Source organism: Pipra filicauda, unplaced genomic scaffold (genome assembly GCF_003945595.2).
Source record: "Pipra filicauda isolate LSUMZ 115617 unplaced genomic scaffold, ASM394559v2 scaffold291_size933811_pilon, whole genome shotgun sequence".
NCBI classification, from domain to species: Eukaryota; Metazoa; Chordata; class Aves; order Passeriformes; family Pipridae; genus Pipra; species Pipra filicauda.
Genome location: NW_024104411.1, coordinates 49862 through 76760, shown reverse-complemented (window position 1 = coordinate 76760; position 26899 = coordinate 49862). Strand labels below are relative to the sequence as shown.

At 52.6% G+C, this 26899-nt stretch overlaps 1 protein-coding gene across 1 annotated transcript; it reads left to right on the top strand.

The window, feature by feature from the left end:
* HELZ2 (helicase with zinc finger 2) lies at nt 1-26502 on the top strand. The gene is made up of 20 exons (XM_027710636.2): nt 1-70; nt 5416-6549; nt 6660-6843; nt 7183-7290; nt 7880-8403; nt 8764-9396; nt 10553-11336; nt 11764-11839; nt 13153-16660; nt 17514-17599; nt 17969-18100; nt 18336-18503; nt 18727-18868; nt 19444-19560; nt 19973-20165; nt 21049-21183; nt 21420-21638; nt 21927-22083; nt 22584-22751; nt 23242-26502. The coding sequence occupies exons 2-20, from the start codon at nt 5549-5551 to the stop codon at nt 23361-23363; spliced, it is 8457 nt and encodes a 2818-aa protein (XP_027566437.2). The 5' UTR covers nt 1-70; nt 5416-5548; the 3' UTR covers nt 23364-26502.
* Nucleotides 26503-26899: the final 397 nt, after the last annotated feature.

Genomic DNA, 26899 nt, shown 5'->3' with positions numbered 1-26899 from the left:
AACTGCCGGCGGCGACGAGTCCCCGGGTCCCCCTGAGCCCCCCACCCCGGCGGCGGCGGCGGCGGCGGCGGTGAGAGCGGCGGGGGAGGCTTCGAGCGTGGGGGAGCTCCGGGGATGGGGGGTCTGCGGAGCGCCCTGGGGGGCAGCAGGACCGAGGGTGCCCCCGGCAGCCCCGCAGCGAGCCGTGGGGTGCTGCAGGGCGTGCGGGATGCTGCAGGGCGTGCGGGATGCGCATCCCGCTCAGCCCCCGCCTCGGCTCGCAGCGTCCCTGCCCGGGCTGGCGCGCCATGGGGAGAGGAGGGTCATGTCCAGGGTGCAGATCTTGGGGTGCAAAGCTCTGGATCGAGGATGGGGAGAACCCCAGGGGTGCACAGTGCCGCCTCTGGTGGGCGAACGCCGAAAGCTCCCCCCTCTGCTGCCGCCTCTGAACTCGGAGTATCTGGGAGCTCCGCGTGAACTTCTTACAGTTGGATAAAGCAAATACAGCATCTCGGGGTGCCGGTGTCTGGGGGCTCTGCACAAACTGGAGGGGTGCCCCGAGAACTTTGGAGGCTGTTTTTGCACTGGAGGGAGATACCGACGGGGTGCGGCTTCGGTGCAGCCAGGAAGGGGACTGTGGGCAATGGGGTGGCACCGGGCAGCATCCGCCAGGCAGCTCCTTTTCCACCGTTGCCAAACCCTCCCGGCCAGCCCGGCTGCACCAATCACCCGTGGGCTGCTGGGGATGCTGGGACGGTCTCGCACTGCTGCTCCGAATGCTTGTAGTTGAGGAAAAACTCCCCAGTGCTCAGCCGGGTCTGATAGCTGGGATGCGGGGCTGCAGCCCCTCAAGGCACGCGGTGCCCTTTCCCCATCCCCACAGAGGGCTGTCCCAGCACTCTGATCAACGTCGCTCGCTCTGATCGAGGGGCATTTGGCTTACTCCAGCCTAACGCGTTGCCTAATATCCTGTCAATAATTAACCAAGTGCTGATTCTGGTGAAGAACCGCCTTCTGGTGGGATGGGATGGGTGCGGAGCGTCAGAACGCAGGGACACGATGGGCATTTCTCTGCCACGGCCGTGCTTCCACTCGCCATTACTGGAGAAATGTGATTATCTCTGGTCTCAGCGCTGCCCCGCGAGGCGCCTGCCGGGGACGATGCTCGGACACAGCGTGGCCCGGCCCTGACCCAAAGCGTCTTCCTGAGTGCGGAGGAAATGCTGTCAGTGATGGTGTGGTTTGGTTTGCTTTGTGGCAAGGCTGGACCTGTGCTGGCAGTGGGGCTGTGTCGGTGCCCGGGGAGGGTCCGTGCGACTGGGAGAGAAGCAGATACTCACCCTGATGGGGCCATGAACCTCCATGACCTGGGGGTACAATAAACCAGCCTCTCCGTCTGCAAGGGTGAGTTGTCACCCATCAGCAGGATGTGAGTGGCTTTAAACACTGGTCTGGTCTTTTCAGGACCGGTGTAAAGAAGGTTGTTTTCCTTAAAATATCCAAAAGTCAGCTTGTCAACCATGGTCTGTGGCTGGCTTGTAAATACTGCTCCCCATCAGCAAATGCCCTTTGTTGGGGCATTTGGATTTTGCCCCAAGACACCAGTTGACATCAGTTTTATTCTCGGTGGGACAGTTGTCTTACAGCACACCTCCCTGAGCTTCCTCGTGCCCTTAGTCTTCCCTCCACCCCAACCTGGATTGCAAAAGTTCCCCTAGCTTTTTTCTTTTTTCCTTTTTTTTTCTCTTCCTGGTATAAGACTGTAGAGAGAAAAAATACTTTAATTTGCGGGCAGTGCTGGTGCTGTGCAGAGACTTTGAGCGGGGTTTGCACTTCCCCTTCCGCTTCCCTCCCACCTCCAGACCCAGAGCATGTTCTGGCAGTTTGCTCAAAGTCAAACGCTTTCTTAAAAAAATAAACAGCGAGGCAATTGACCCCTTTAAAGGTGGAATATTCCCTCTTAGTTTTTTACAGCTGGGATGCCCTGCCCGGGCATGAATTCTGGTAGCAGCCTGGCTGTCCTGCAAGATTTTTGTGGGCAGTTCTTAAGCATTTAACTGGGTTTGTTGGTGCTGTGGACTCCCGTGGGCTCTGTGGCTGTGGACCTGCTGGGACCAGGAAGCTCGGCTCCCTCTCCCCGGAGCCATGTGCCACCGATCAGGTTTCATCCTCTCCTGTGTGTGTAACTGAGGTATTTTGGAGTTTTCACTAGTTTCAATGTTGCACAGATGTTGCACAAACCCTGAGCGTGAGTGCCTTTCCCAGAGGGCTCGTCTGAAGGAGGAGTCTTCCAGAGGAAGGAAGGTGAAACTGCTGTCGGAGGGATGCCAAGGTGTTCCCAAAGCTGCAGATGTCAGTTCTGATTCCACTGGGAATGCGCTGCCCCCACCAGCTTCAAAGGAGCTGAAAGGCTCTTGGAGGCTGAGTGTGACCTTGGTTCCGCTCCGGGCATTCCCAGTGTGGAGGTTTGGGAACAGCCTGACCCCACCAGCCCCTTGCTGCCACCATCTCCCCCCGTGTCCCTCCTGCCCAAGCCAAATTCCCAGGACAAGCTGAGCCTGCAGCCGCAGCGGTCTCTGCCTCTGCCCTGGGGTCCCAGTTAGCTTCAGCTCATCACTCAGTTCCTGGGGAAAGCCAAGTGGGAATGCTTCCTCTGAGCAGATGGTCTCTCTGGGCTGGCACAGGAGGGAGCAGGTGCAGGGATTTTCCCTCCTGCAGCCCAGCACAGGGTCCTGCGGAGCCGCACTCAGAGCAAACTGTGTCTCCCCAAACCACTGCCCGGGTTCCCAGTGTCTGTGGGTTTTTCAGGAGCTCATGATACTGGAGCAATTTGACTGGAGCAGCTTCCAAGCAGCTCCAGAGGGTCTGCAGCCCCTGCCAGTGCTGTGCTGCCTTTGCTGTCTTGCTGGGGATCAGCAGAGCATCCCTTGATGCCCTTGGGCAGGAGACACAGTGTCCCATGCCCTGTCCTGCCTTCATAGGTGCTCTCTTGAATTTTTATTGTTTCCCAAATTATTTCATTTCAGTGGAAAGCATTTTCTCTGCATCAGTCAGCAACCAGGCAGCACCAGAACCTCTGCTATGGCTCCAACCTTTCTTTTTTTGTGGTAGAACCAGAGCAAAGAAAGAGCTCCCGACCCCTGGGCTGCAGAAAGAGTTTTAGTCCAATGGCCGTGACCTTGTTACAGGCAGAGGATGGGATATCCTGGCTCTCTGCTGGCCTCAACCCATTCTGGGTCAGGGCTGCTCTTTTTCACTGCCAGCCTGCACTGAGTGCTGCAAGTAAAGGTTTGGAAGTGAAGGCACAGAGATGAGTCGGGGTGATTTAGCTCTGGGTGCAGAGCTGATGCCGTGGCACAGTGACCCAAATCAAGCCAGCGCTGCCGTGGGAGTCCACCACGGAATCCCACGGCTTTCCAAATCAGAAACCTGCAGCTCTGCCCAGTGCCAGGCTCGCTGCCAGGCCTTGAGAGATAAACTGGGCTGGTGTTTATCCACTGAGCACGTGTCCGACCTGATACACACAGAGAAGTAGGATTAGGTGATTCCTTCCTGGCTCGGCAGCGGGTGGGTGCTGTGACACTGGGATGGGAGGTGAGGACCTCTTTGAGGGTGAGCTGGGAGGGTGGGTGATGCTCCAGCCACTTCCAGCTTGGTGTTTGCTACCTGGAGCTCCAGCTGGAGCGGCAGCTTCAGCATTCCTGCCTGCCTCCCCCAGTACCCCTTTAATCCCAGAGGAGGGAAAAGGATTCTTAACTAAAAGTGAAAAGTATTTCTGCAGAAACAATGCAAGGTTTGCCCTCCTCCTCCATTGTCCACTGGACCTCAGCTGTAAATCTGTCTCATCCCCAGTGTGCTGGTTTAAGAGTTAACCAGCAGGGGAAATGAACTCAACTCAAAGGAGAGATTATAAGTCAGAATAACAATTTACTAAAATAATACAGTGAGTACAATCATACAAACAAACAATTGGTCTTAACCCACAAAACTCAAATGTATAACCCAGTACCCTGGGGCATGAACAAAGTGGTGTTCCTTGGGCCCCGCTTGAGTCCAAAGTAAAGGGAGAGGGGAAGAACCTGCCGGTGGGAGAGCTGTTGCAGTCTGGTCAAAAGTGGTGATTGCAGTGAGATGCTGGGGGAAGAGCTGTTGCAGTCTTTCTCTGGATCCCACAGAGTGGTTAAAAAATGTTCCAAGACTCCAAGATTATATACCCTCCAGTTCAGGCAGGATTGTTCAGTGCTTCCCTCAGGGCGGGGAGTTCCACAAAGGGTGTGAGGACAGGAGCATCCTCCTATCTCACAGGCCTCTTAACACCTAGTTTATAGCCTGAGGAGTCAGGCTCTATGGGCAGAGGGTGCGAATAGTCTATTGACAACAGTTTCTGGGAAATGGCATGGAAGGCTATAGAATACACAGTTTTGGGTTACACCCATACCATGATGAACTGATCTCAGCTGTCCTAACTAGGACACCCAGTATCACTGGAGAGCTGGTCCATGGTAGCTGCTGGTCAGGAGCCCTCGGCATGAGGCTGGTGGCTTTGCTTGGCAGCACACCCTGCCCACGGATGTGCCTGGGCAGGTTTCCTTCACCCTGACCACGTGGCCCAGCCACCAAACCCTGCAGCATCATTCCCAGGGATGTTCCTGGCCTCTGGTTACCCAGGAAACTGATGGCAAATGCCGGAGCTGGTGGCCGGAGAGGGCAGTGAGCCGTCAGTTGCTTTCCTCACCGCCAGGGCTGAGCTCTCCCAGCCGGATGTTTACTGAGCTGCCAGCTGGAGAGATGCTGGCAGGTCCCTGTTCCTGCATGCCCATCTCCTGGCCTTGGGTGCTGCATCCCAGGAGCAAAGAGGGTGGTTCCTTCCTTAGTTAATTCCAATTAATCTTTTGTGCCACTAGGGCAGATGCGCTGAGGGGCTGGAGCTGGGTTCCTCCCACTTGTTGTGGGGCTGCCCAGCCAGCCCAGAGCAGAGAGCAGGAAAAAGAAAGAGAAAGTTAGCAGGAGGGAACCGAGGTGGGGGAGGCGCCGGCAGCAGGAAGAGGAAGTTGGATAATGTGGCTGTGGTCTGGGGGGAGCTCTGTGGCCACTGTGGGGGCCGGGGTGGGTCCTCTGGGGCAGCCTCCACTGCTTTGCCACGTTGGGTGGTAAATGCTGATGGTCTACGGGCTGTGGCACACGGGACCAGGCTGAGCCCTGCTGAGAGCCAGCACCACTCAGCAGCATGATCCCTGTGGGACATGGTCCCCTGGGACCCGGGGTGGTGGGGGAACAGAGCTGGGTGAGTGGGTGGGGGCAGACCCCAGGTGCTGGGGTGCCGAGTGTGAGAGTGTCTGGGCGGAGTTCCTGGCTGTGCTGTTGCCTCCGTGTGCACCCAGCCAGAAACTGTCTGATATTTCCTGCTAAGTTGCTTGTTCCTTGTTCCTTTGTCAGGCTTCATGAACTCACATCAATGGCTGGCAGGTACATAGTGGGCTAGGACACATCCATGGCACCTCCTCTCCCTGGCATCACCTGGTAGGACCTTCCCGACATTCATTTTGCTCCGCTCAAGCCACCACCAAAGATGCCGACAGCCAATGGCCCAGGGGTGCCACTGGGCAGCCTCCAGAAGCATCTGGAGCTGCTCCTGGTCTGCTCCAAGTGCAGCGTGAAGGAGAATGAGATCACCTACCACCCGCGGGAGGTGGAGCACAAGTGCATGTACGAGATCCTGCTGGCCCGCTGCCGCAGCCACCGGAGCACGGCCTGGAGGAAGGTGTCCCGGCGGCCCGGCTTCCCCAACCCGGCGCGCTACGCCGTCTGCAGGTACTACGTGATGGGGATGGGCTGCACCAGGCACAAGAACCAGTGCACCTTTGCCTGGAGCGTGGAGGAGGCCATGGTCTGGAACTTTGAGAGGGAACACCAGCTGGAGCGCCGCTGGCTGAAGGCGGCAGTGCTGCAGGCGCAGCTGGGGAGTCACCCCCACACTGCCCCCCACCCCACTGCCAGCGCTGCCAGTGAGATCACCAGCGAGTTCGGGGGGCACTTCCAGGAGATCTGCAGGCGTTGTTTTTTCGGCTGCCCCCAGCGCATCTCGGTGGGTGGCCACAGGCGGCTCTGCGAGTCCCACCGTGCCTGGGACCCGCTCCTGGTGCACGTGGTGCTGGACAGCCAAAAGAAGCAGCAGTACACAGCCATCCGGCCCTGCCCCGAGTTCATCTCGACCCTCAACTACTGCCGGTTCGTCTCCCGGGGCCAGCCCTGCAGGCACGGCCTGCACCGCTGCCAGTTTGCCCACAGCGATGTGGAGATGGCCGTCTGGAAGGCCGAGAGGGAGGAGGGCTTGCTGCGCTCCGACCTGCTGCCGCCCGTGGGCACCTGCAGCACCAACGGCGAGCCAGAGGCACCCACACCAGTGCACTTCTACTGCCGGATCTGCCTGGTGACCTTCAGCTCGCAGGAGAGCTTTGAGAACCACTGCTCCTCCGTTGAGCACGTGCAGATGCTCTCGGCCGACGGCTCTGTGCAGTGGGTGCACCGCGCGCCGCCGCTCGGGCTGACCAAGTTCTCGCTGTGCAGCAGGTAAGGCATCCACCGGGGAAGAGGGCAGGGGCAGCAGGCAGCTGCCGGCTCCCTGAGGACCCCCATGCCACCGGACACGGGTGGCACCTGGGACACCTCTCTCCCGACAGAGCGGAGGTGTGTGAAATGGGGAAAAGCTGCACCAAGGCTCATTCCAAAGAGGAGCTGCAGGAGTGGATCCAGAGGGTGAAGGTTGCCGACAAGAAAAAGAAGCAAGCCCTGAAGGACGGGCTCTTGTCCTACCAGGACCGGCTCATTGCCGAGTATCGGACGTGCTCCAACGAGGTGTTAATTGTGAGTGGCGGGCACAGGGTGGGAGCGCGTTGGTCCAGTGCAGGAATCTTCTGGTGTGAGAGCTTGGGAATGGAACCCACCGCTCACCTTCCTAATGGGGATGCAGAAAGGGATGTGGCATCCCCCTTCCTTCACCCCATTTGAGATGGCAACCTGAGAGCCTGCTCGGGGTACCCGAGCTGTGCCATAGGTCCTCCTGCTTCCCACTGGGACATGGAGCAGCAGTGGGTAAGGATGTACTGTTGGTCCCTCTTGGGAGGATATAGTGTAAAGCCCCGTGGAGGGCTCTGCAGTGTGTCTCTGGGACACTGCCTTCAGTCCCTCTCATGCCTCCCACAGATGTCTGAGCATGTCGAGGGTGCCAGAGTTGTGTGTGAGCAGCCTCTGCAAGTGCAGCTGGAGGACAGGAGGATGAAATACCAGTGGAGGTTCAAGGTCCACACTCAGGTAAGCCCAGCCCTGTGCAGGGGGAGGCTGTTCGCTGCTGGCAGTACCTGCTGCTGGCTGCAGTCCTTGTCCTTTGGAGGGTTTTGTTTGGTTGGGGTTTTTTTAATTATTATTTCTGCAAGGAGCAGAAGGACAGGGCTTTGGGGATGTTGGAGTGAGGACATGTGTTGGGTATTCAGGAGCAGGTCAGGTGGTGCCTGCACCAGGGCTGTCTGTGAGGGGTGCAGCCACTGTGCCTCCCATCTTCTGCAGTGGAGCTGGGGTAGACTTGGCTCCTCTTAGCACCTCCCAGGTGTCATCACATTCAACTGCTTTTCTGCCCAGGATTTTGTGGGTGTTGTGGGCAGGAGCCTGTCCTCTCCAATGCAGGAGATTTCCCGTTTACAGCACACTGGCTCCATTGATATTAAACTGAAACCTGAGGTTCTCTGAGACCTCAAAAATAATTGCTGTGGGATTGCGTGAGGAATAAGCTATGGTGGGTCTGACATGGCATTTCTCTAGGAAGTGCTGCTGGAGCACTTCACCAGATGCTGGGCTCTTCCCGTGGGCTGCCCTCACTGTATCCCTGTCTTTTCCTCAATGGCAGATGTCTCTGCAGCACGTGGCCCTGCTGAAGAGGGAACCTGGAGTCAAATTCTACTTCTCGGGGAATGGCCTTTCCCAGGACCTCCAGTACCTCCGGGGGGAGCACGTGGCCATCGTGTCCTCCTCGCCCCGCACGGCGCTGGTGGAGGTCAGCATGGAGTGCTGCACACTGGGGGTCTTCGAGCAGTGGGTGGTCTTTGACTTCGGCAAACGCCCCGTCCTCATGCAGAAGATCAAGGTGAAGGTGGGCAGGAGGGAGACCCCCCAGCACGTCCCCAGCAGCAAGGAGAGCAGCCGACTCGTCAACTTTGAGCGATGGGATAGAGGTAACCGGATCATCGTTCCCAGCGTGCCAAGGACTGCCGAAGACATGGCTCTGCTGGCGAAGTACAAACCTCCTGCTCTTGCGCTGGATTACCAAAGTGAGGGTGGTGCAGTGGTTCCCATGACCCGGCTCAACTATCGGGACAGGATGCACAGCTTCCTCTTCCGTGAGGAGGAAGCCGAGCAGGCTCTGATTGCCAAGTAAGTGCCAGGTGTGGATCCAGATGGTTCCTCCTTGATGAGGACCATGAGCCCATGGTTAACCCTTGGGGCTTTGCTTCTCCTGAGGTCTCTGTCCCTTCTGGGTTGGGTCCTGGGGTGCTTTCCCAGAAAAATGGGAACCTGACAAGAAGGATGGCTTAGTGGGTGGTGATAGGAGGGGAAGAGCTGGGTCTCATCCTGTGGCTGTGGATTAGTGAGAAGCATGATTTCTGTCCCTCTGTGCTTGGGGGGCTGGCAGACCCTCTCTGGGTGTGGGTAGCAATCCCCCTTTCACTGGGGAGGGCTCATGAGCTGCTGGGTCTGTTCTCTGCTCTTCATTCGGGTGTTTCCTCCTTTCAGACTCAACCTGCGGGTCCTCATCTCCCTGACCCCCATGCTGCAGAGCCTCTCCATGGGGATGAAGTTTGCTGTCTCTGGGGAGCTGTTTGCTGAAGTGCCTACCCCGTACAACCTCTCGCCGGACACGGACGAGGGGTACCTGCTGAGCAGGTCCGTGCCCACCGCTTTCCTGGCACCTGACCCACCTATAGACAACCGGGTTTATGAAGTTATTGTGGAGCACAAAGCCACCACGGAGAAGACCATCTGGCTACAGATACCAAACAGATGCTGCTTGGAGCTGAACTTCAAGGCAAACGCCTCCCACAAGGTGGAGATCCAGTTCCAAATCGACCAGCTGCTGTTCCGGCAGTGGCACCAGGCTGTGGACCGCCTGTTGGATGAGAAGTTGGTCCTGCCAGATGTTGCCAGTTGCACCATCCCCTACTCTCTTGGGTCACCACAGAGAGGGAATAGCAAGCAGAAACAAGCCATCTCCTTCATCACAGGCCAGAAGACCACGAGCCGGCAGGTCCCACCTCTGCTCATCTATGGGCCTTTTGGTACAGGGAAGACGTTCACCTTGGCCATGGCCACCTTGGAGATCCTCAGGCAGCCCAACACACGGGTGCTGATCTGCACTCATACAAACAGGTTAGCAGGGAAGAGGCAACCAGAGTTTTGGGCAGTCTGGTCCATTGCTCTCCTTGGGGGATTGAGGGGGAGCCCAAGTGTATGAGCCAGAGCTGAGCTGCCCTTTTCTCAGTGTGCACTTCAATTGTTTGCTTGAATAGATTAGTTTTTACTGAATACATCTTAAACTGCTCTAGCAGTTCCTGCTAGGAGGAAGCCAGGCATAGGTAGAAGTCTTTGTGGAAGCGGCAACATAAAGTTATAGAATCCTAGAATGGTTTTGTTTGGAAGGGACCTTCCAGCTCATCTTGTTCCAAACCCCCTGCCATGGGCAGAGACACTTTCCACTAGGCCACGTTGCTCCAAGCCCCATCCAACCTGATCTTGAACACTTAACATATTCCTGCCTCATTATAAAATGAGAATGGGGCTGGAGAGACAGTTCTTTCCAGCCTTTACTGTGTACTGCAACAAGTAGAAAGCCATTGCCTGACTGAGCTGGGATAATATTGTGCTCTAGTTGTCCTTGAAGACTATTTTGCTTTATGCACATGCCAATTTACTGACTTTTCCAAGGAGAGTTTGGGGGAGAGGAAATGCAGATCTGGTCTGAATACCATTGAATCTGCCTTCAGAGAAACCAGGCCAAGACTGTTAAAATTAGAGCAGTTACACTGAAAAGAGTGTCCACATCTGATCCTGCAGGCTGATGCTGCCTCAGTTTTTAATGCATAATAGATGGTGACTGCTAATCTTAGCCTGTTCCAGGCTGGTTGCTTGCACGGAAACTTCTCCAGCAGATCTTGTCTCACCCAGGGATGGGGATGCTGTCAGAGGAGAGCTCCGTGTCACTTGGCCCTGGGTAGCAGCAGGGCCACAGATTTTGTTGGGCACATCACATTTTTCCATATAGGTGTTGAGAGATGCCCTAGTCTTGAGTATCAACTCCTATTTTATACCATACTCTCGAAAGAGGCTGGGAATTGGTGGCTACACCAACACTGGCTTGTTTGTGTGGTCGTGAATGTCTGCTGTGACAAGAGTAGTGTCACCAGAGCAGGGGGAGAGTTTGGGTGCGTGGTGGGGAATGATCTGAGAGCACTTTGGGAGGACAGTCACAGAGTTTAGGAACAGCACCTACAATTCCTCGATGCTTTTCCCTTCTGTTCCCCTCCAGTGCTGCTGACATCTACATCCGGGAGTATTTCCACAACTACGTGATCAATGGGCACCCGTGGGCTGTTCCCCTGAGGATTATATCCACCGACCGGCCCGTCAACCTGACGGACCCCATCACCCAGATGTACTGCTGCCTCTCGCCAGACCAGCGCTCCTTCCGGCACCCCACGCAGCAGGAGATCGACAAGCACCACATCATTATTACCACCTCCATGTTATCCAAGAATTTGAAGGTTCCCCCAGGCTACTTCACCCACATCATGATCGACGAGGCTGCGCAGATGCTGGAGTGCGAAGCTTTGGTTCCGCTCTCCTTCGCCACCTTTGAGACCCGGATTGTCCTTGCCGGGGACCACATGCAGATAACCCCCAAACTGTTCTGTGTTGGGGGTGGGCAATCTGCTGATCACACCCTCCTGAACCGGCTCTTTCAGTTCTACCAGAGGGAGAGGCATGAAGTAGCCATGAAGAGCAGGATCATCTTCAACGAGAATTACCGTTCCACTGCAGGCATCATTGAGTTTGTCTCCAAGCACTTCTACATTGGCAATGGCAATGCTATCCAAGCCAGTGGGAACATCCCACCCCATCCTGAAATCTACCCGCTCGTGTTCTGCCACGTGTCTGGTGTGGCTGAAAGGGATATCTCCATGATTTCTTGGCACAACGCCTCCGAGATAATACAAGTGATTGAGAAAGTGAAGGAGATCTATCAGAGGTGGCCAGATGAGTGGGGTGTCCGGGATCTGAAGAAGATCTGTGTGGTCTCCCATGGAATGCAGGTGTGTGCTAGAAACCTGTGTTCCCCACCTGAGGGGGCTACACCTGCACTGATGACTAAACATTCCCTAATAAATGCTTTTTAATCTATTTATGATAAACCTGTCTCTTGTGCTAGTGAAAATAGGGAATCTGGGGTCTCACATGCCATCAGTGGTTTTTTTGAGGCAATGTCCATTTAGGCAGTGTGTCCTGGGTAGTCAGAGCAGAGATGCCTCCTGGTGGGATGGCTCAGTTGAACACTGCTTTCAGCATCTTCTAGGCAGGTTAACAACAAGGCAGTGGGAGCCCTGCCTGAAGTCAGCCCAGGACATGTGGCTGCTGCCAAGTAACTTGAGGAACCTGCAGCCGGGCAGGGTGAGGGACCTCGGTGTTGGATGGGAGGTGTTTCTGAGCTGAGTTCAGTTGTGCCTCTTTCTTTCTTATCAGGTTTCTGCAACAAGACAAGAGCTGAGGAAAAAGCAGCTACAAGATGTGGTGGTGGAAAACTACGAGAACTTGCCAGGTGTGTGTCTTGTGCTTGGCCGCGTTTTGGGGTCTTCTGCGTGCTAGTCATGGACAACTTCTGCAGTCATGTTGGTGAATGGGAGAGTCCATAGCAACTACAGCCACTGTGTAACAGGCTGGGGGAAGAGGCAGTGGGGTGTTAGCAGAGGAGTTTTCAACATATTTGCATTTCCCTCCCTGCTAAAATGCAAAATATTGCCTGTCACAGTGGAAAAATACCTCTCTGGGAGGTGCTGCCAGGCAGAGCTCCCCTGCCCTCCCCATGTCTTTGCCACTGCCACAGCCCACGTTAACACTGATTAGGACGGAGTGTCTGGAAATCTTTTGGCTGATTTCCATCCCCTTCTGGTTGGCAATTCTTTGATTTCATCTTTTCCTTAGTGAATAAGATTTCACACTGAACTAAATCTGCACCCAACTGTCAACTCATTTCAAATATATGGATTTTGCTTTGTAGGAGGGTGAAAATTCTGTAAGTGCCATCCCAGAGACTTGGGCATGTGTGAATCATGTGAAGCCCTGAGTACCAGTGGGGGAGGCAAGTGATAGAAGGGAATTGAAACCAGGATGGCCTGTGGGTACCAACCACAGAGCAGCTCAGTAGAGGAGGAATCTGCTGCTCTGGATGACGAGGGAGGGATAGGGTTGGTTTGTCCTCAAGGACTTAGTTTATGACTCATCTATGTTTTTATTATTATTATTATCTTTTTTTTTAATGTGCAGCTGAGACTCGTCGTGGTAAGAATAACTGACCCTGGGGGGTGTTTCTGATCCCCACACCCTTTTTTTGCAGTGTCTTCCCAGCTCTGATGTCACCAGGGTGACAACCTCTTTTTGGTTGTTATTTTTTGTGTGATCAGCAGAGCTCTTCTCGAGGGGAGAGGCGTCCTTGTGAATGGTCACTGCTCTTGTTCCTGCAAGACCCTCAGTCCCTCAGGGAATTTGGGATTCACAGCAAACCCGTGTTTGCAAGGAGCAGCTGGCGGGGCTGCTGGTGGCACTGGGCACACAGGGCTACTCCACGGGCACACATGGCTGCACTGCCCCAGTGCCCTTGTCTCGTCTCCACACTGCCCTTCCCTCCCTGGTGTGTGGGCAGTGGTGCATTGTGGTGTCCGTCCTGACTCGTGCCCAGAGGATCTCACCATCCCCAAGAGCTGCTTTACTCACATTGGGTGACTCCCGTGTTTCAGCCAAGCAGGGTTACATCAGTCTATGGCCACGTGACACAGCATAGATGGGTGAGAGCCAGGCAGGGTCTTCCCTGTTGGATTCCTGTGAGTGACTTCTCCCTTGTCCCCTCCGGTGCAGGGCGGGAGTTTCGGGTCATCATCATCAGCACGGTCCACACCAGCGAGAGCCTGCGCATCTCAGCCTCGCACCACCTCGAGTTCTTCAACGAGGCCAGAGTGCTCAACACCATCATGACCCGGGCTCAGTCGCTGGTGGTGGCAGTGGGGGATGCCGTGGCCTTGTGCTCCCACGGCCAGTGCAGCAAGGTGTGGAAGCGCTTCATCCAGCAGTGCATCGACAAGGGGAGCATCTTCCCGGAGAACCTGACGATGGCCCAGATCAAACAGGCTGCGTGTGACAAGGAGAGCTGGAGCAGAAGCCCAGAGAGGAATGAGGAGGACAGCGACACAGATTCCTCCAGCTCTGAAGATGAGAGCATGAATCCCGATGATCCCATCCTCCAGGAGCTCTTAGATGAGAGCAAGAACATGCTGGTGACAGTGTCTGAAGAAGGGCTGCTGAATGTGAAGTCTGAGGCTTCAAACCTGTGGGCAGACAAGCAGGAGTACACCAGCTTCTCTTCTCAGATGATGCAGCTGTATCTGCACATGCACCCCAATATGTACAAGAGATGCGAGCTGATCAAAGAGGGGTTCGACAGAGCTTCTGCCTTCACCCTCAACGACTCCCCTGCCATGAACATTCAGATCAAGGGCAGAGTTCACTGCGGGACGGCCTTCACTGGGGACGAGGTGCTGGTGGAAATCCTGCAGGGCAGCACGGCCGACAGCAGCAGCCACCGCCCGCAGGGGAAGGTCGTGGGCATCCTAAAGCGCGCCGAGAGAGAACGGAGCTTCATCTGCATGATGGACGAGTTTGATCCCCGGGTGATGATACCCATCGATCCCACTGTCACCAAAATATTTGTCCCAGGGCTGAAGGAGAAACCCAATGTCGTTCCCATCCGCAAGCTTGTCAATGGGAAGTACAGGGTGGTCAGCTGTGAGAAGATCAACCAGGAGACGAGGAGGTGCCAGTTCTTCTGCGTCCAGGTTATCTCCTGGCGGGAGGGGTTTTACTACCCTTTGGGAATAGTAACAGAGATCCTGCATGCAGCACTGACTTTGGAAGAAGGCTTAAAGATCCTTGCCTTGGAGTATGGTTTGGAGAATAAATACCCAGCTGCTGTCAACAGGGAGTTAGCCAAATACACTTCCAACAGCAAACTAAACCTCACCAAGGAACCCCTGAAGGACTGTCGGAGTTACCCGACCTTCACTGTTGACCCCCAGGGTGCCAGGGATTTGGATGACGCTATCAGTGTCAGGGATCTTGGGCGTCACTATGAGATTGGGATCCACATTGCAGACGTGGCCGGCATCATTCCCAAAGGCTGTGCCTTGGACCTGGAAGCGAAGAAGCGGGGCATCACCTACTATGCTCCCAAGCGGGAGCCTCTGGGCATGTTCCCACCCCACATTAGCCAGGATGTCTGCAGCCTCCTGCCGCAGAAAGATCGTCGGGTGATCTCCTTGTTTGTCACCGTAGAAAAGGACACTGATCAGATGTTAAAGGAAGTCTTCACCATCTCTGTGATCCGCTCAGACAGGCAGCTGTCCTATGAAGAGGCAGAGCTCTGCATTAAGGACTGCTACAGGGGAGCAGCAAACACCCTTCGTTTTGATACCCTGGAGGACTGCATTGCTGTGGCTTATCACTTCTCCAGGATCCATAGGAAGTTTCGGCTGCAGGAGGACTGTTTCTATGACCGGCTGGATGAGGAAAGTTCCCCAGGTAAGAGGGGGTCCCATCAGATGATAGAGGAGTTAATGATCATGTTCAACAGTTTCGTGGCTGAGTTCCTCACTGACAAGGAAGTGACCAGAAATGTCACTCCTCTCCGGTGTCAGTGTGAGCCAAGTCTTACACAGCTGTCACACATGAAAAACCAGTACAACCACATCGTTCCTTTGTCCATCCATCTCTCACATCACCTGGGAGAAGTGCCTCCTGGACAAGACACCCCTAAAAATGTGGAGTTCAGTCTTCTGGCCCCCATCTGGGAGCACCTGCAGTCGGCTGCCAGTGCCCGTGACTTCCAGAAGATGCTAGACCTCGTCGTCACTGATGACATCCACCCAAAGCTGGCTCCCGTGGCCCTGGAGTTCAGGAGGCTGCTCAGCCGCTCCTATTTCTGCCGCTCCAACTCCACTGCCCAGTCGAAAGCAGGCCATTACTCCCTGCATGTTGACTCGTACACCTGGGCTTCCTCTCCCATCCGCCGATACGTGGATGTCGTGGTCCAGCGGCACCTTCATTCTGTGCTCCGCAAGAAGCCCCTCATCTATTCTGTGGATGACATTGACTTTCTCTGTCACGACTTCAACAGGAAGAATTCCCAGGCAATGATGTATGAGAAGAGAGCCCACTGCCTGCAGATGGCCACCCAGCTGAAGGGCCAAGTCCTGCAGAAGATTGCCTTCGTGGTGGATATCGAAGAGATGAGCAGGTTTTTTAAAGCCCTGTTTCCCCTCAACAAGGAGAGTCTTCCGGATCCACAGAAAATTAACTACAGGTCCCTTCAGCTGATAGAGCAGCCCGTGTTCATCCAGCAGCGGAGCAGCATCAGGCTGACGTGGAAGAGGAGGATATACTCTGCGGAGACGAAGGAGCACAGCCTGCGGGAAGGACCTCTCCGCGACCAGAGCGTCACCCTCTTCCGCACCCAGACGTGGCAAGACGTGCTTACGGCCATCAGGAAGGAGCAGTTTGAGAGGGCTGCCTCCCTCCTGCAGCAGAGCAAGGAGCTGTACCAGCGGCACGTGGGATGGGTGCGGAAGAGCCCGTGCTCACACTACATGGAGCTGACCCTGGAGCTGAGCGCCGGCGACGCGCTGCGGTTCCAGCTCACCACCGATGTCCGCCGGGGCTTCCTGGTGCCCTTCGTGCAGCTGTGGTGTGTGACACCGGGTTTTGATGTCTGCCTGCAGCACACGGAGAAGCCAATTGAGTGCTTCTCTGCCTACGCCACGCTGCAATCCAAGGACAGGTACAAGAACACGACGGAGTACAACAAGGTGTGGATGCCGATGAGTGCCATGGAGTCTGCGTCGTGTGCCGTGGCCGAGAACGACTCAATTGTCCTCCATGATGTTAAAATAAAGTGGGCAAGGCAAAGGACAAGCAAAGGGCAGCTGCAAGGGAACTTCATCCTGAACAAAAAGTGGTTGGAGGATTGCTCCATTGAAGTGGACTTCTTCAACTGTTACCTGTGCATCCGCTTAGAGGGGCTGAAGCTTGGGAGCCTCCAAAGCGATGAGGAAAGCCTTAGCCATGGCCTCCAGAACCTGACTTTGCTTGACAAGGGAAGGTCAGAGAACAAACTTGTGGTCGATCCTGATACCTACACCTGGGTGGCTCATGGGATCACCGAGGAGTTCGACGATGACAAGAAGTCAGACAGGACTGGTCAGCAGACAATGAACTTTTACATCCACTATATGTCTATGGAGAACATCCCCGTGGAGATCTCACAGCCCTCTGCCAGGTTCACGGTGGAGCTCATACCAAAGATGCTGCCAGATGTGTAAGTGGGCTTAGCAGTGTGCTCTGGTTAACCTGTCCATGCAGAGCAGTGGCTTCCCACAGGGCCCCTCTGCTGCATTCCCCTGGGGCCCCTCTGCTGCACCCCCATGGGCTTTGCTCTCTGCTGTGGCTGATCCCCTGAAAAACCTGCCTTTACCCAGCTCTTACTGACCATACTGTTGGGCTGTGGATCTTCAGGGGGATGGCAGCACTCCTAAGGTTTGTTCTCCAGAGGGTTTCATGCTCTTCTGGTTGTCCCTGAGACTGGGGAGATGGGTGCTGAAATTTCCCTGGGCATCTTTTCTTATGTTACTGAGTTGCTGCAATACCTGTCATATGTGAAGCACTGGAGTGGGGTTTGTTTAGCAGAAGTGCTCCCTGATTTCCAAATCATTCCCCTTTGTTGTTGCTGCAAAGCAAGATCTGCTCTTATTAAATCAGAGCTGATGTCTAGTTTGCCCTTCCTCATACACAGCACAGGCTGCTACACACCCATGATGTTGTAGCTTTCTCAGGGCAGAATGTGCTTCCTTTTGTGCCGTGAATTTTAGGAAAAATTGGAAGCTAATCCATGAAGAGGGGGTGGGCCATAATAAAATGAAGTTAGGACAGAATTGTGCTCCTTGCCCTCAACATCTTTGCAGGCTCAGCTCTTCAGTCAGTTAAGAAATAGTCCCAGAAGCAGAGGAGCAGAATAAGTCTAAGTTATTTGTGGTTTAAGTTCTTTGTGGAAGGAGTTAATGCAACACCAAAGTAGAGAGAAAGTATAAACAAGGCAGCTGTGCAAAGCTGTATTACAACTTTTGCTATTCTGTGCTGCATTCCATTCATTCTTACTTTTCCCTGTCTGTCAGACGGAAAGAAAAGGCACTTTGGAGGCTGAAATATGCCTCCGACCTTGCTAAAAGCATCGCCCTTGGCCACGAACCTCCTCAGAAAGGTAAGTGCAAATATTAATCTTTCTTACCTTGTGGCTACTTGCTTCTGGCCAGGCAGGTGCCCTGGCAGCTTCCGTGGGCCCTTGCCGTAGGACTGATGCTCCCACACCAGGAGGTTACCCTGACAAGGGGATGAGAGGAGCTGCTGCATAATTTGGGATGCCCTGCTGAGGTTGTAATCCCCAGGACTCACAGAGAAGGTTCACAGGCAGAGTATCTTGGCATGGGGCAAGGATTATTTTTAGGTGGTCTTACTACCTGCTCCTTAGTACCATGACTCCTTAGTACCTGCTGCATCCTCCTGCTCAATCACTTCTGTGCTGCCCTCAGTAACCTTCTTTAAATTTGTTTTCTTGGCTCTGCTGTAACAGTGACAAAATCCAGAATCCTGAAGCAAAGATCCTTTGATCTCCCTGGCAGCCACAGGAAGCTTAACCAGAGTCAGTACCAGGCTATCCTGAATGCTCTGAGAGATTCCTTCACGCTCATCCAAGGCCCACCAGGTAAGGGGGGACAGCAGGACAACCCATGGTGTGAATGGCAGGTGAGAGCTGATCTGCTGCTTTCCATAGGACCCTCAGTGAACCAGGAGAAGGGAGCGTGTGTTGGCATCACCCACAGCTGTGCAAGGCAGTCCCCTCCGTTCTTGATTTTATTTCATGACTGATGAGGCAGATGCTGATCCAGAGCATGGGTGTTGTTGCTGAAATGTTCTCAGCATCCTCCTTGTTTTTCTAGGCACAGGGAAGACCGTTGTTGGAACTCACATTGTCTACTGGTTCCATCAACTGAACGAGGAGAGCATTGAGAAGGATGAAACACCATGCTTGGAAAAAGAAAAGCCCAAAAAGAGAAAGTGCATCTTGTACTGTGGCCCATCCAACAAGTCTGTTGATGTTGTTGCTGGTAACTATCATTTTTTAAGCCCCTGAAGTGGCTTGTAGTGGGGGATGGAAAACACGTGGTGTGAGCAGGAGGGGCAGAAAGTGGGGATGGTCCTTACAGAAGACCCTGCGCTGCAGGGCGAGGACCGGTGAGGGTGGGATGAGGAGTGAGGGGTGGGGAGAGGCAGGCCATGAGCACCATCAGTGCCTGGTGCTGTCTGAGCATACCTGTCCTCCTTCCCCAGAGATGCTGCTGAAGATGAAGAACCTGAAACCACTGAGGGTTTATGGGGAGGCCATTGAGGCGATGGAATTCCCGTACCCGGGGAGCAACCGGCAGCTCTCCCGTAAATCCCTGCGGGATACAAAGCCAAAGCGTGAGCTCAGGTAGGATGGCAGGGCTCTGCAGGCACTGAGGGTGCTGGGGAGAGGTGGCTTCTGCACCAGTAGCCCTGAACAAGCCAGAGCAAATGCAGTTTTGCTCCACCACTGTGGAGCAGCACTACTAACCTGCGTTGTAATTAATTTGTAATTAATTTTTTCAAGTGAAGGTGTACAGTCTAATGTAGCACTGTGCCAGTGCCTCCCCACCCTCACAGGGAAGAATTTCTCCCTAATATCTAATCTAACCCTGCCCCCTGTCAGTGTGAAGCCATTCCCCTTGTCCTGTCACACCAGGAAACCCAGGTTGTTTAAAAGTCCCTAGATGTTTTCATCTCTTTGTGGAACAGCTCTAAAAGTCTCTGACTTCATTCCTGCTTGCAACTGCTAAAGGGAAGTGGTTGTATTTTCTGTCCTCGAGTGTGAACTGTTGGATCTACAATGATGGGACAAATCTGGTTGTGACTTTTTTAGCTAGTGGGGTTTCTCCACAAAGACAGGTGGTGTGGTTTGCTTACTGTAGAATAGATCACTTGGGTCTGTGTTGGGGGAAAATATTTACATATTGACTCTTTACTCAGCGATATAATCCTGCATCACCTCATCCGGCGGGCGCCCAGCCCTTTCTGGCAGGAGATCCGTCACTTTGACGCTCGGATGAGGAATGGAGACCAGATCACAGAAGCAGAAACACAGAAGTGAGTAGGAAGAGGCCCTGGTGAGAGATGGCTGACTTTGGCTGTGTGCCACCTCTGAAGCACAGATTAATAAACTGTGTGTTCAGAATAATGATAAAAAGAGATGAGCTCGAGATTAGTGGCACAGTGCAGAGCCTCAGCATCATTTCTGTGCTGTTGTCCATCTGGACCAGAAGTCCTATTATGCCTTTGTGACCCTTGAATCCTCCACCTGCAGCCCCCGCCCTGTTGAGTTCAGGACAAAGTACATTTCCTACAGTGTCCATCCAAAGCCCTTTTCTGGGAACACCAGCTCATCCTAGGGAGGGAGCCATAATCATTTGGGAAAGTACAGGCTCTGCCTGGTTCCTGAAGAGGAATCTGGAGATGCTTCCCTTATGCATAACCCGATGTTTTCTGCATCGACCACCAGGTACAAAGAGTGGCTGTCAAGTGGTCGCACGTATCAGCTGCAGTGTCACGATGTCATCCTGTGCACGTGCTCTGCCTCATCTTCCAACATGCTGGAGCAGCTCAATGTCAGGCAGATAATCATTGATGAGTGTGCCATGTCCACGGAGCCCGAGACCCTCATCCCCTTGGTCGGCCACCACCGTGCTGAGAAGGTACGTCCTTCCCAAACACATGTCCCTGGGACAGCGGCTCAGAGCTCTGGAACCTCTTCCATCCTTTACCATGCTGCTCCTCCAAGTCTTACTGCATGTTAAGGTTTGTGCTTCTTTATGGGATGGGTATTGCTGTCACCAAAAAATTGTTCTGGCCCAAGTACAAAGTATTAACATGACAAGAAGCATAGAGCAGATCTGAGTAGACTTAACTACATGATGGAGCAAGTCCAGAGGAGGCCTGAAGATGCTCTGAGGGCTAGAGCAGCTCTGCTGTGGAGACAGGCTGAGAGATTTGGAGCTGTTCAGCCTGGAGAGAAGACTCTAGGGAGACCTTAGAGTGCATTCCAGGGCCTAAAGGGGCTTCAAGAGAGATGGAGAGGGACTTTAGACAAGAGCCTGGAGGGACAGGACAAGGGGAATGGCTTCACACTGACAGAGAGCAGGGTTAGATTAGATATTAGGGAGAAATTCTTTTCTGTGAGGGTGGTGAGGCCCTGGCACAAGTTGCCCAGAGAAGCTGTGGCTGCCCCATCCCTGGAAGTGTTCAAGGCCAGGTTGGACGGGGCTTGGAGCAACCTGGGCTGGTGGAAGGTGTCCCTGCCCATGGCAGGGGGGTTGAAATGAGATGATCTTTAAGGTCCCTTCCAACCAAAACTATTGTAGAATTCTATGATTTTTTGTTTTTCTCCCATCAGATGGGAACACATTATCTGGGACAGGATCTTTATATCATGGCCACTGTGGTCTTTGACTGAGGTTGCTGTAACCGTAACATAAATAAGTAGCAACAAATGTCTGTGTACAAGCAGCCTTTCAAAGAGCTGATTTCCTTCATGAGTGCCACCACCCTCGCAGCTGAGGTGTCTGCTCTTCCTTCCAGGTTGTTTTGCTTGGGGATCACAAGCAGCTGAAGCCGGTGGTTAACAATGATGTTTGCAAGAGTCTTGGCATGGAGACGTCTCTCTTTGAGCGCTACCGGGAACAGGCGTGGATGCTGGATACACAATATCGCATGGTGAGGCCCTCGAGGGGGTTGTCTTTTCTCCATCACAGAAAATGTGGGCTTGCCTCAAGCATCACATATTCTCCATTAGTGCTTTCCCTTTCCTAGATATAGGATTACATCTAGGAATATACCAGAGCCAGCTACAGCACAATGTCACAGTGGGTGAAGCCAGCCCAAAGAGATGCTGCACGCTGAAAAGTTCCTTGGGTTTTGTTCACCTCGGTTTCTCTCCTTTTCTCTGCCAGCACAATGGCATTTGCGAGTTCCCATCCCAGGAGTTCTATGAAACGCGGCTGAAAACGTGCCCTCAGCTTCATCGGAGACCCAGTGTGCTCCACCACAGGGATAACAGCTGCTGCCCCATCATCTTCGGGCACGTGGAAGGCAAGGAGCAGTCCCTTATGATTTCCACTGAGGAAGGAAACGAGAACTCCAAAGCCAACCCTGAGGAAGTGGCGCAGGCGGTGAGGAGGGTCCTGGGGGATTGCTGGGGACGCAGGAGGCGAGGGTGTTGTGCTGGGTGACTCTTGGGACTGTGGAGGGACAACAGAGATGTAAGGTTAAAGATCAGCAGGGTGCAGTGTCTACCTGGTGTCTCCTGGGTCTGGAGCACACCAGGACACCCCTAGGCAGAGGAAGGCCTGGGGCAGCCTGACCCCAAGGCAGGCACCATCGCTGCCCCGTGGAGAGGATGCTGGGGGGCCGTTCCCTCAGGCCCCTTTCCCAGGTGAGCAGGACGCTGGTCTCTCCAGGTGAGGATCGCCAAGCAGCTGGCACTAGATGGCACCATCCGGCCAGAGAGCATCGCCATCCTGAGCCCCTACAACGCCCAGGTGTCCGAGATCAACAAGAGCCTCCTGAGGGAGGGCGTCCGCGGGGTGACTGTCTGCACCATCATGAAGAGTCAAGGTGAGGGGGCAGGAGAGGGGAGGGGCGTGTCTGTCTCCTCCCACCTTCCTCAGGAGCTGCTCCCAAATAGAGTCTCTGAGCAAACCCTACCCCAGGGTCATTTCAACCATGGAAGATCAGATTTCTGGGTGATTTGTGACTATAATAAATCTTTTGGAAGCCTCTGGAGTGCTTGGGCAGGGTGAGGCTGCTTAAGGCAGGAAGGTGGAGGATCTCTAGTGGAAGGTTCCCCTGCCTATGGCAGGGGGGTTAGAACTAAGTGGTCTTTAAGGTCCCTTCCAATCCAAACCACTCTGTGATTCTATGATTCTGTGTCTGATGGGGGTATTGGAGAACTGCCCAAACATGTCCTCTTTGGAGAGCAACAACCAGAAGTCCGATGGTCTCTGAAGCTAGAGAAACCCAGAAGGTGGATGCAGTAGAGAAATGAGTGTCCTGTGGGGTGGAGGGATGACCAAAAGCTTCCTTCTAAAAAAATCTGGTTTGATTCCACTTTCTAGGAAGTGAGTGGAAATACGTGATCCTCTCGACTGTACGCTCCTGCCCCCGGTCTGAGATTGATAGGAAGCCCACGAAGAGCTGGCAGAAGAAGTACCTGGGGTTTGTTACTGACCCAAACCAGGTCAATGTTGGCATCACACGAGCTCAGGAAGGACTCTGCATCATAGGTGGGTCTCCTTGGACGGTGCACAGGCCTGCAGGGGAACAGGATGCTTGGATAAAGGGGTGGTGATCCAAACTAGTACAACCAATGGTCTTTATTGGAATATTGGCTTTATTCTTCTGCCCTTTCTTTAGTCCATGGTTTTGAAACTGGGCAATCTGGGCAAAGCAGGGCTCATGCACGGCTTGAGTGCAGCACGTATAGTTAGTTTTTCTCACCCTTTGGTTTGGACCACATTGTTCCTGTCCCTCGCATGCTAGAGCTCTCTCCTAACAAAATCTGGCTGCTTATTTTTCTCCTAATTGCACAGGCATAGGCTGTGATGTGTGGGGAAGCTGCTCACAGATATGACAGCATGGAGAAGGGAGCTGGAAATGCTCCTGCCAGGGACCCAGCCCCGTTAGCTAGAGATGTTAGACAAAAGTTTCTGTGTGATGGTATCAGCCGAGCCTCCTCTGGCCACTAACCCGCTGGCCCCATCGCTGTGCCCGCAGGGAACCGGTACCTCCTGGAATGCAACCCCTTGTGGAAGAGACTGCTCCAGCATTACCGCCAGCGCAACTGCTGTGCTGCAGCCCAGGACATTCGTGTCAGGAAGACCACAGCGATCCGATGAGGATGGGCCCTCTCTGCCAGAGCTGCGTTACGTGTGCCTTGGGAAGGACCAGATCTTTCCGTTCTTTAGTGACCCACGGAGCCAAATGCAGCAGGGGAGCTGGGAGCTTTCCCTGCACCGTGACAGCTCAGAGCTTCAGCACCTCCTTCAGCATTTTGGGGTGTTTTTAATCAGTGCAACCTTGGACAGGAACTTTCAGCTATTAGCAAACCAAAAAGCATTGGAGATGGATGATGGGCGTGTGACTTTATTGATGACATTACTGTTTTTGTAACTGTAAGATGCTCAGCAGAACCCCCCCATCCTACCTGCCACTGCAGCTGCAATTTTTGGGGACCAAATATTTAGTCCAGCCATCGGAGTTGCGCTTTGGGGATCAAATACTCAGTCTATTCATCGGGGTGGAGCAACCACACACAGCAGAGCTGCTCAGCAAGATGCTGTTTACCCTGGAGGACCAAAGCTTCTGAGTAAAAAAAACCTCTCATTTTAAAACCAAGGCCAGGGTGATTTTTAAGACTTCTCATTTTTTATTTTTTTTTTTCTTTTTTAAGTGAAGGAAGAAAGCAAAGAGAGATGCATGCACCACTCTTTGTCCAGCCAAAATGTTGTTCTCTGAGCATGTAAATATTTCAGTGCCAAGGCCAAGGTGATTTTGTAAATAGATTTACGTGTTCTTTGTACAAAGGAGGTTGTCCTCACCAGCACAAAGGTAAAAAAGGAAAGGTGGGGACTGCTCCTACCAGGAAACGCTGGGATTTGTCAGCCTGTTTTAGACTGTTCAGAATTTATTTGAAATCTCCTGTTGAGCCCCTCTTTCCTACCCCACATATTTTTTTTTTAAAGCTGCTTCTAATTTATTAACTTTTAACTCTGTGAATTTGTTTCACAGCCTTATGGCCTGAGATTTTAAGAGTGGTGAAGGAAATTTGATAAATGTACCACGACATATGTGTGTATAATGTATTTTTCTATTTTCTGTAGCCAAACTGCTGTGAGCTGGAAGCTGTGATTCACTAGAGGGGCTGCTTTTGCCCAGTGTGGCTGGTGGCGATGTATCACGGTGAAGTGGTGCTCTCTGAGAATCATGGAGCTGCTTTTTGAAGCATGATAGTTTTGAGGGAGGGTGTCTTTTATCTCATTTCAACTCTGAATGTATGAAGTGCCTGCCTCAGCTCTCCCCAAACCACGTGCTTGGCTGTCTCTAGGTGTCCGTGTGGGACGGAGATGAGATGCAAACACGGTGTAGTACCAAGTCTATACTGTGCTGGGACACAAGTTTTCCTTGGTGTGAGTCCCTGTGGTTTCACAGCACTGTGGGAGGATGAATTTCATCCTGTTTGCAGCTGAAGTGCAGTGTGGCTCTTTCCAGTGTGGAGGAATGTGCAATAAGGAAGCATTGTGTCAGGAAAAGTCTGTATTTAACGCCGTGTTTCTTCTCATGACTCTTTGTTAGACTTGGCTAAAGAACACATGGAGAAGTTTTGTTGTTCTCTTCCTAGTTTTAAACTACCTTCCTGCACATCTGCCTTTGGGGGGTTTGAGCTCCATGCCAAAGACCACCCAGGCTCACTCTTGTCCTGCTGAAGCATAATAACAGGCATATGGCTGGTGATTCCATGAGGCATAAAACCCCATAGGAAGTACATCCCGCTGGTTCTAAAGATGCTGGTAAGATGTTAAATTCATTGTTCCTCTTTGAAGTAATCCAGGATGGGACCTTAAAAGATTCTGCACCAGCCTGGTTTTGCAAATATTATTGCAATTCCAAAATAAGATTGTCTGGGAATCATTCAGCAGACTACTGAAATGCAATCATCTAGCTCCAAGATGATGCAGAGAATTGCAGGAGAGGCTGGAATTCTTGGGATAGCTACTCTAACATGGGGCCAGCATTGTTCTAACAAAGCCACCTTGGTCTCTTTAGAACCAGTGGGCCTCATTTTCATGATCACCTGTAACTGTAGAGTTTCTCCCCTGGGTTTTTTCCTGGTTATTTCATACATGTAACACATTATTTCATATGGGAGAAGACTCACCCCATGTGTAGTGGCTTAGTCTGTGCTCTTGGAGGGGGTTTGGCCAAGAGAGTGACCTCATAAAGCAACTCCCTTTGTCCTCAGTGGGGAAAAAAATGTTTATTCCTACTCCACAGAGGCAAAGCCTAGACTAAAATGCTTTGCTTGGTCATTTCTGTGTTGCAAGACAATATACATATTATTTTTTTTCCTCTGAAGATGTATTTTATAACTGGTGTTTAGAAAATACACCCAAGCAGCAGTTACAGCCAGGCTGGACCCTTGTGCTTCTGGCACTGTGAGCAGGTTCCTGGAGAGCTGGACATGGAATAGTCAGGGATAGCAGAAAGTGCAATTAAACTTTTTATAGACTGTAGTGACAGTTGAATATCATGTTTTTGTCCTTGTGCTCATGGAGAGAATCATAGAAATCAATAGAGGAAAAAAAATCCAAATTGGTTTGGTTTCATTTGCACACAGAGCTTTGAATTAACTTTTGAAAGAATTTTACATTCAAGAAAATGTTCTTAAAATACCAAACCTTTGGGAATCTCAGTGGGAACACCTGGCAACATGGTGCCCAGGGCATCTGTCCAGTCACAGGCTCTGTGTTCTCCACAGTCACAGCCAAAAGCACATGGTTGCAGGACACAAACGTCATTTCATCCATCAGGATTAACTTAATTTCTTTGGCATTAGGTAGAGCTTGAACACAAATTGTGCAGGGAGCAGGGAGCCAGTGGTGTGCCTGGTGTCAGCCTGGGATGGGCCATGTGGTTCCAGGAATCCTCTCCTTGGCCAGCTGGACTGTTTCTGAGGACTTGAACAGATCTATGTAGGACAATCAATTTACTGCAATAAATTGATGGGTTTTTTTTTAAAAATAGAAATGAAATGTCAAGTGTCATGAAGTGTGAATTAAGGAACTTGAAATGCAGCAGGTTTTTATCTTTTGTACATCTGTGACTCGCAGCAAACCTCAAATGACCTTTTGGATACAAATATTTTTACCTGCTTCGGCCATTTATAAGAATGAACCTCAACATTCCTTTTTTTGATATTTAAGCCATAATTGTAAAAATAATCTGAATTTATTTAAATAATAAATTTTATTACTAAAAGGTCTGTTTATGTGATGGTTTGATTAGAATCTATGTGGGGACAGCTCTGTTTGGACTGAACCAAATGGTAAAAAAGAAAATAATGAACATTACCTGCAGTTCTTGGCAGAGAAGATAATTTTCTGCATATTGGTTGTGTGGATGTATTACCCTTCCCTGTTTGCTGGGGGGCTTGGGGTTATTTATTGTTGGGATTTGGCTGGTTTCTTTTAATTAGAGTGGTCTTTTCATGCAGTTATAGAGGGATGAGCATGAAGTCATGCTTAGGTACCTATAAGGCGCAGGGTGTAGAGGGTGAGAGGAACCAGTGATGGAGATAAGTTTGGGTGGGTGATTTGAAGAGCTCAGGGTTCAATTCAGGTATTTTGTAGGGTTCAGTTCAGGTATTTTGGAAGAA

What these genes read in the sequence shown, in the direction of transcription:
- HELZ2 (XM_027710636.2), top strand. Translation starts at nt 5,549, where the DNA reads ATGCCGACAGCCAATGGCCCAGGGGTGCCACTGGGCAGCCTCCAGAAG. An exon ending in GGTTCAAGGTCCACACTCAG is followed by an intron (nt 7,291 to 7,879) that starts GTAAGCCCAGCC and finishes CCTCAATGGCAG; the next exon opens with ATGTCTCTGCAGCACGTGGC. An exon ending in CACCATCATGAAGAGTCAAG is followed by an intron (nt 22,084 to 22,583) that starts GTGAGGGGGCAG and finishes TCCACTTTCTAG; the next exon opens with GAAGTGAGTGGAAATACGTG.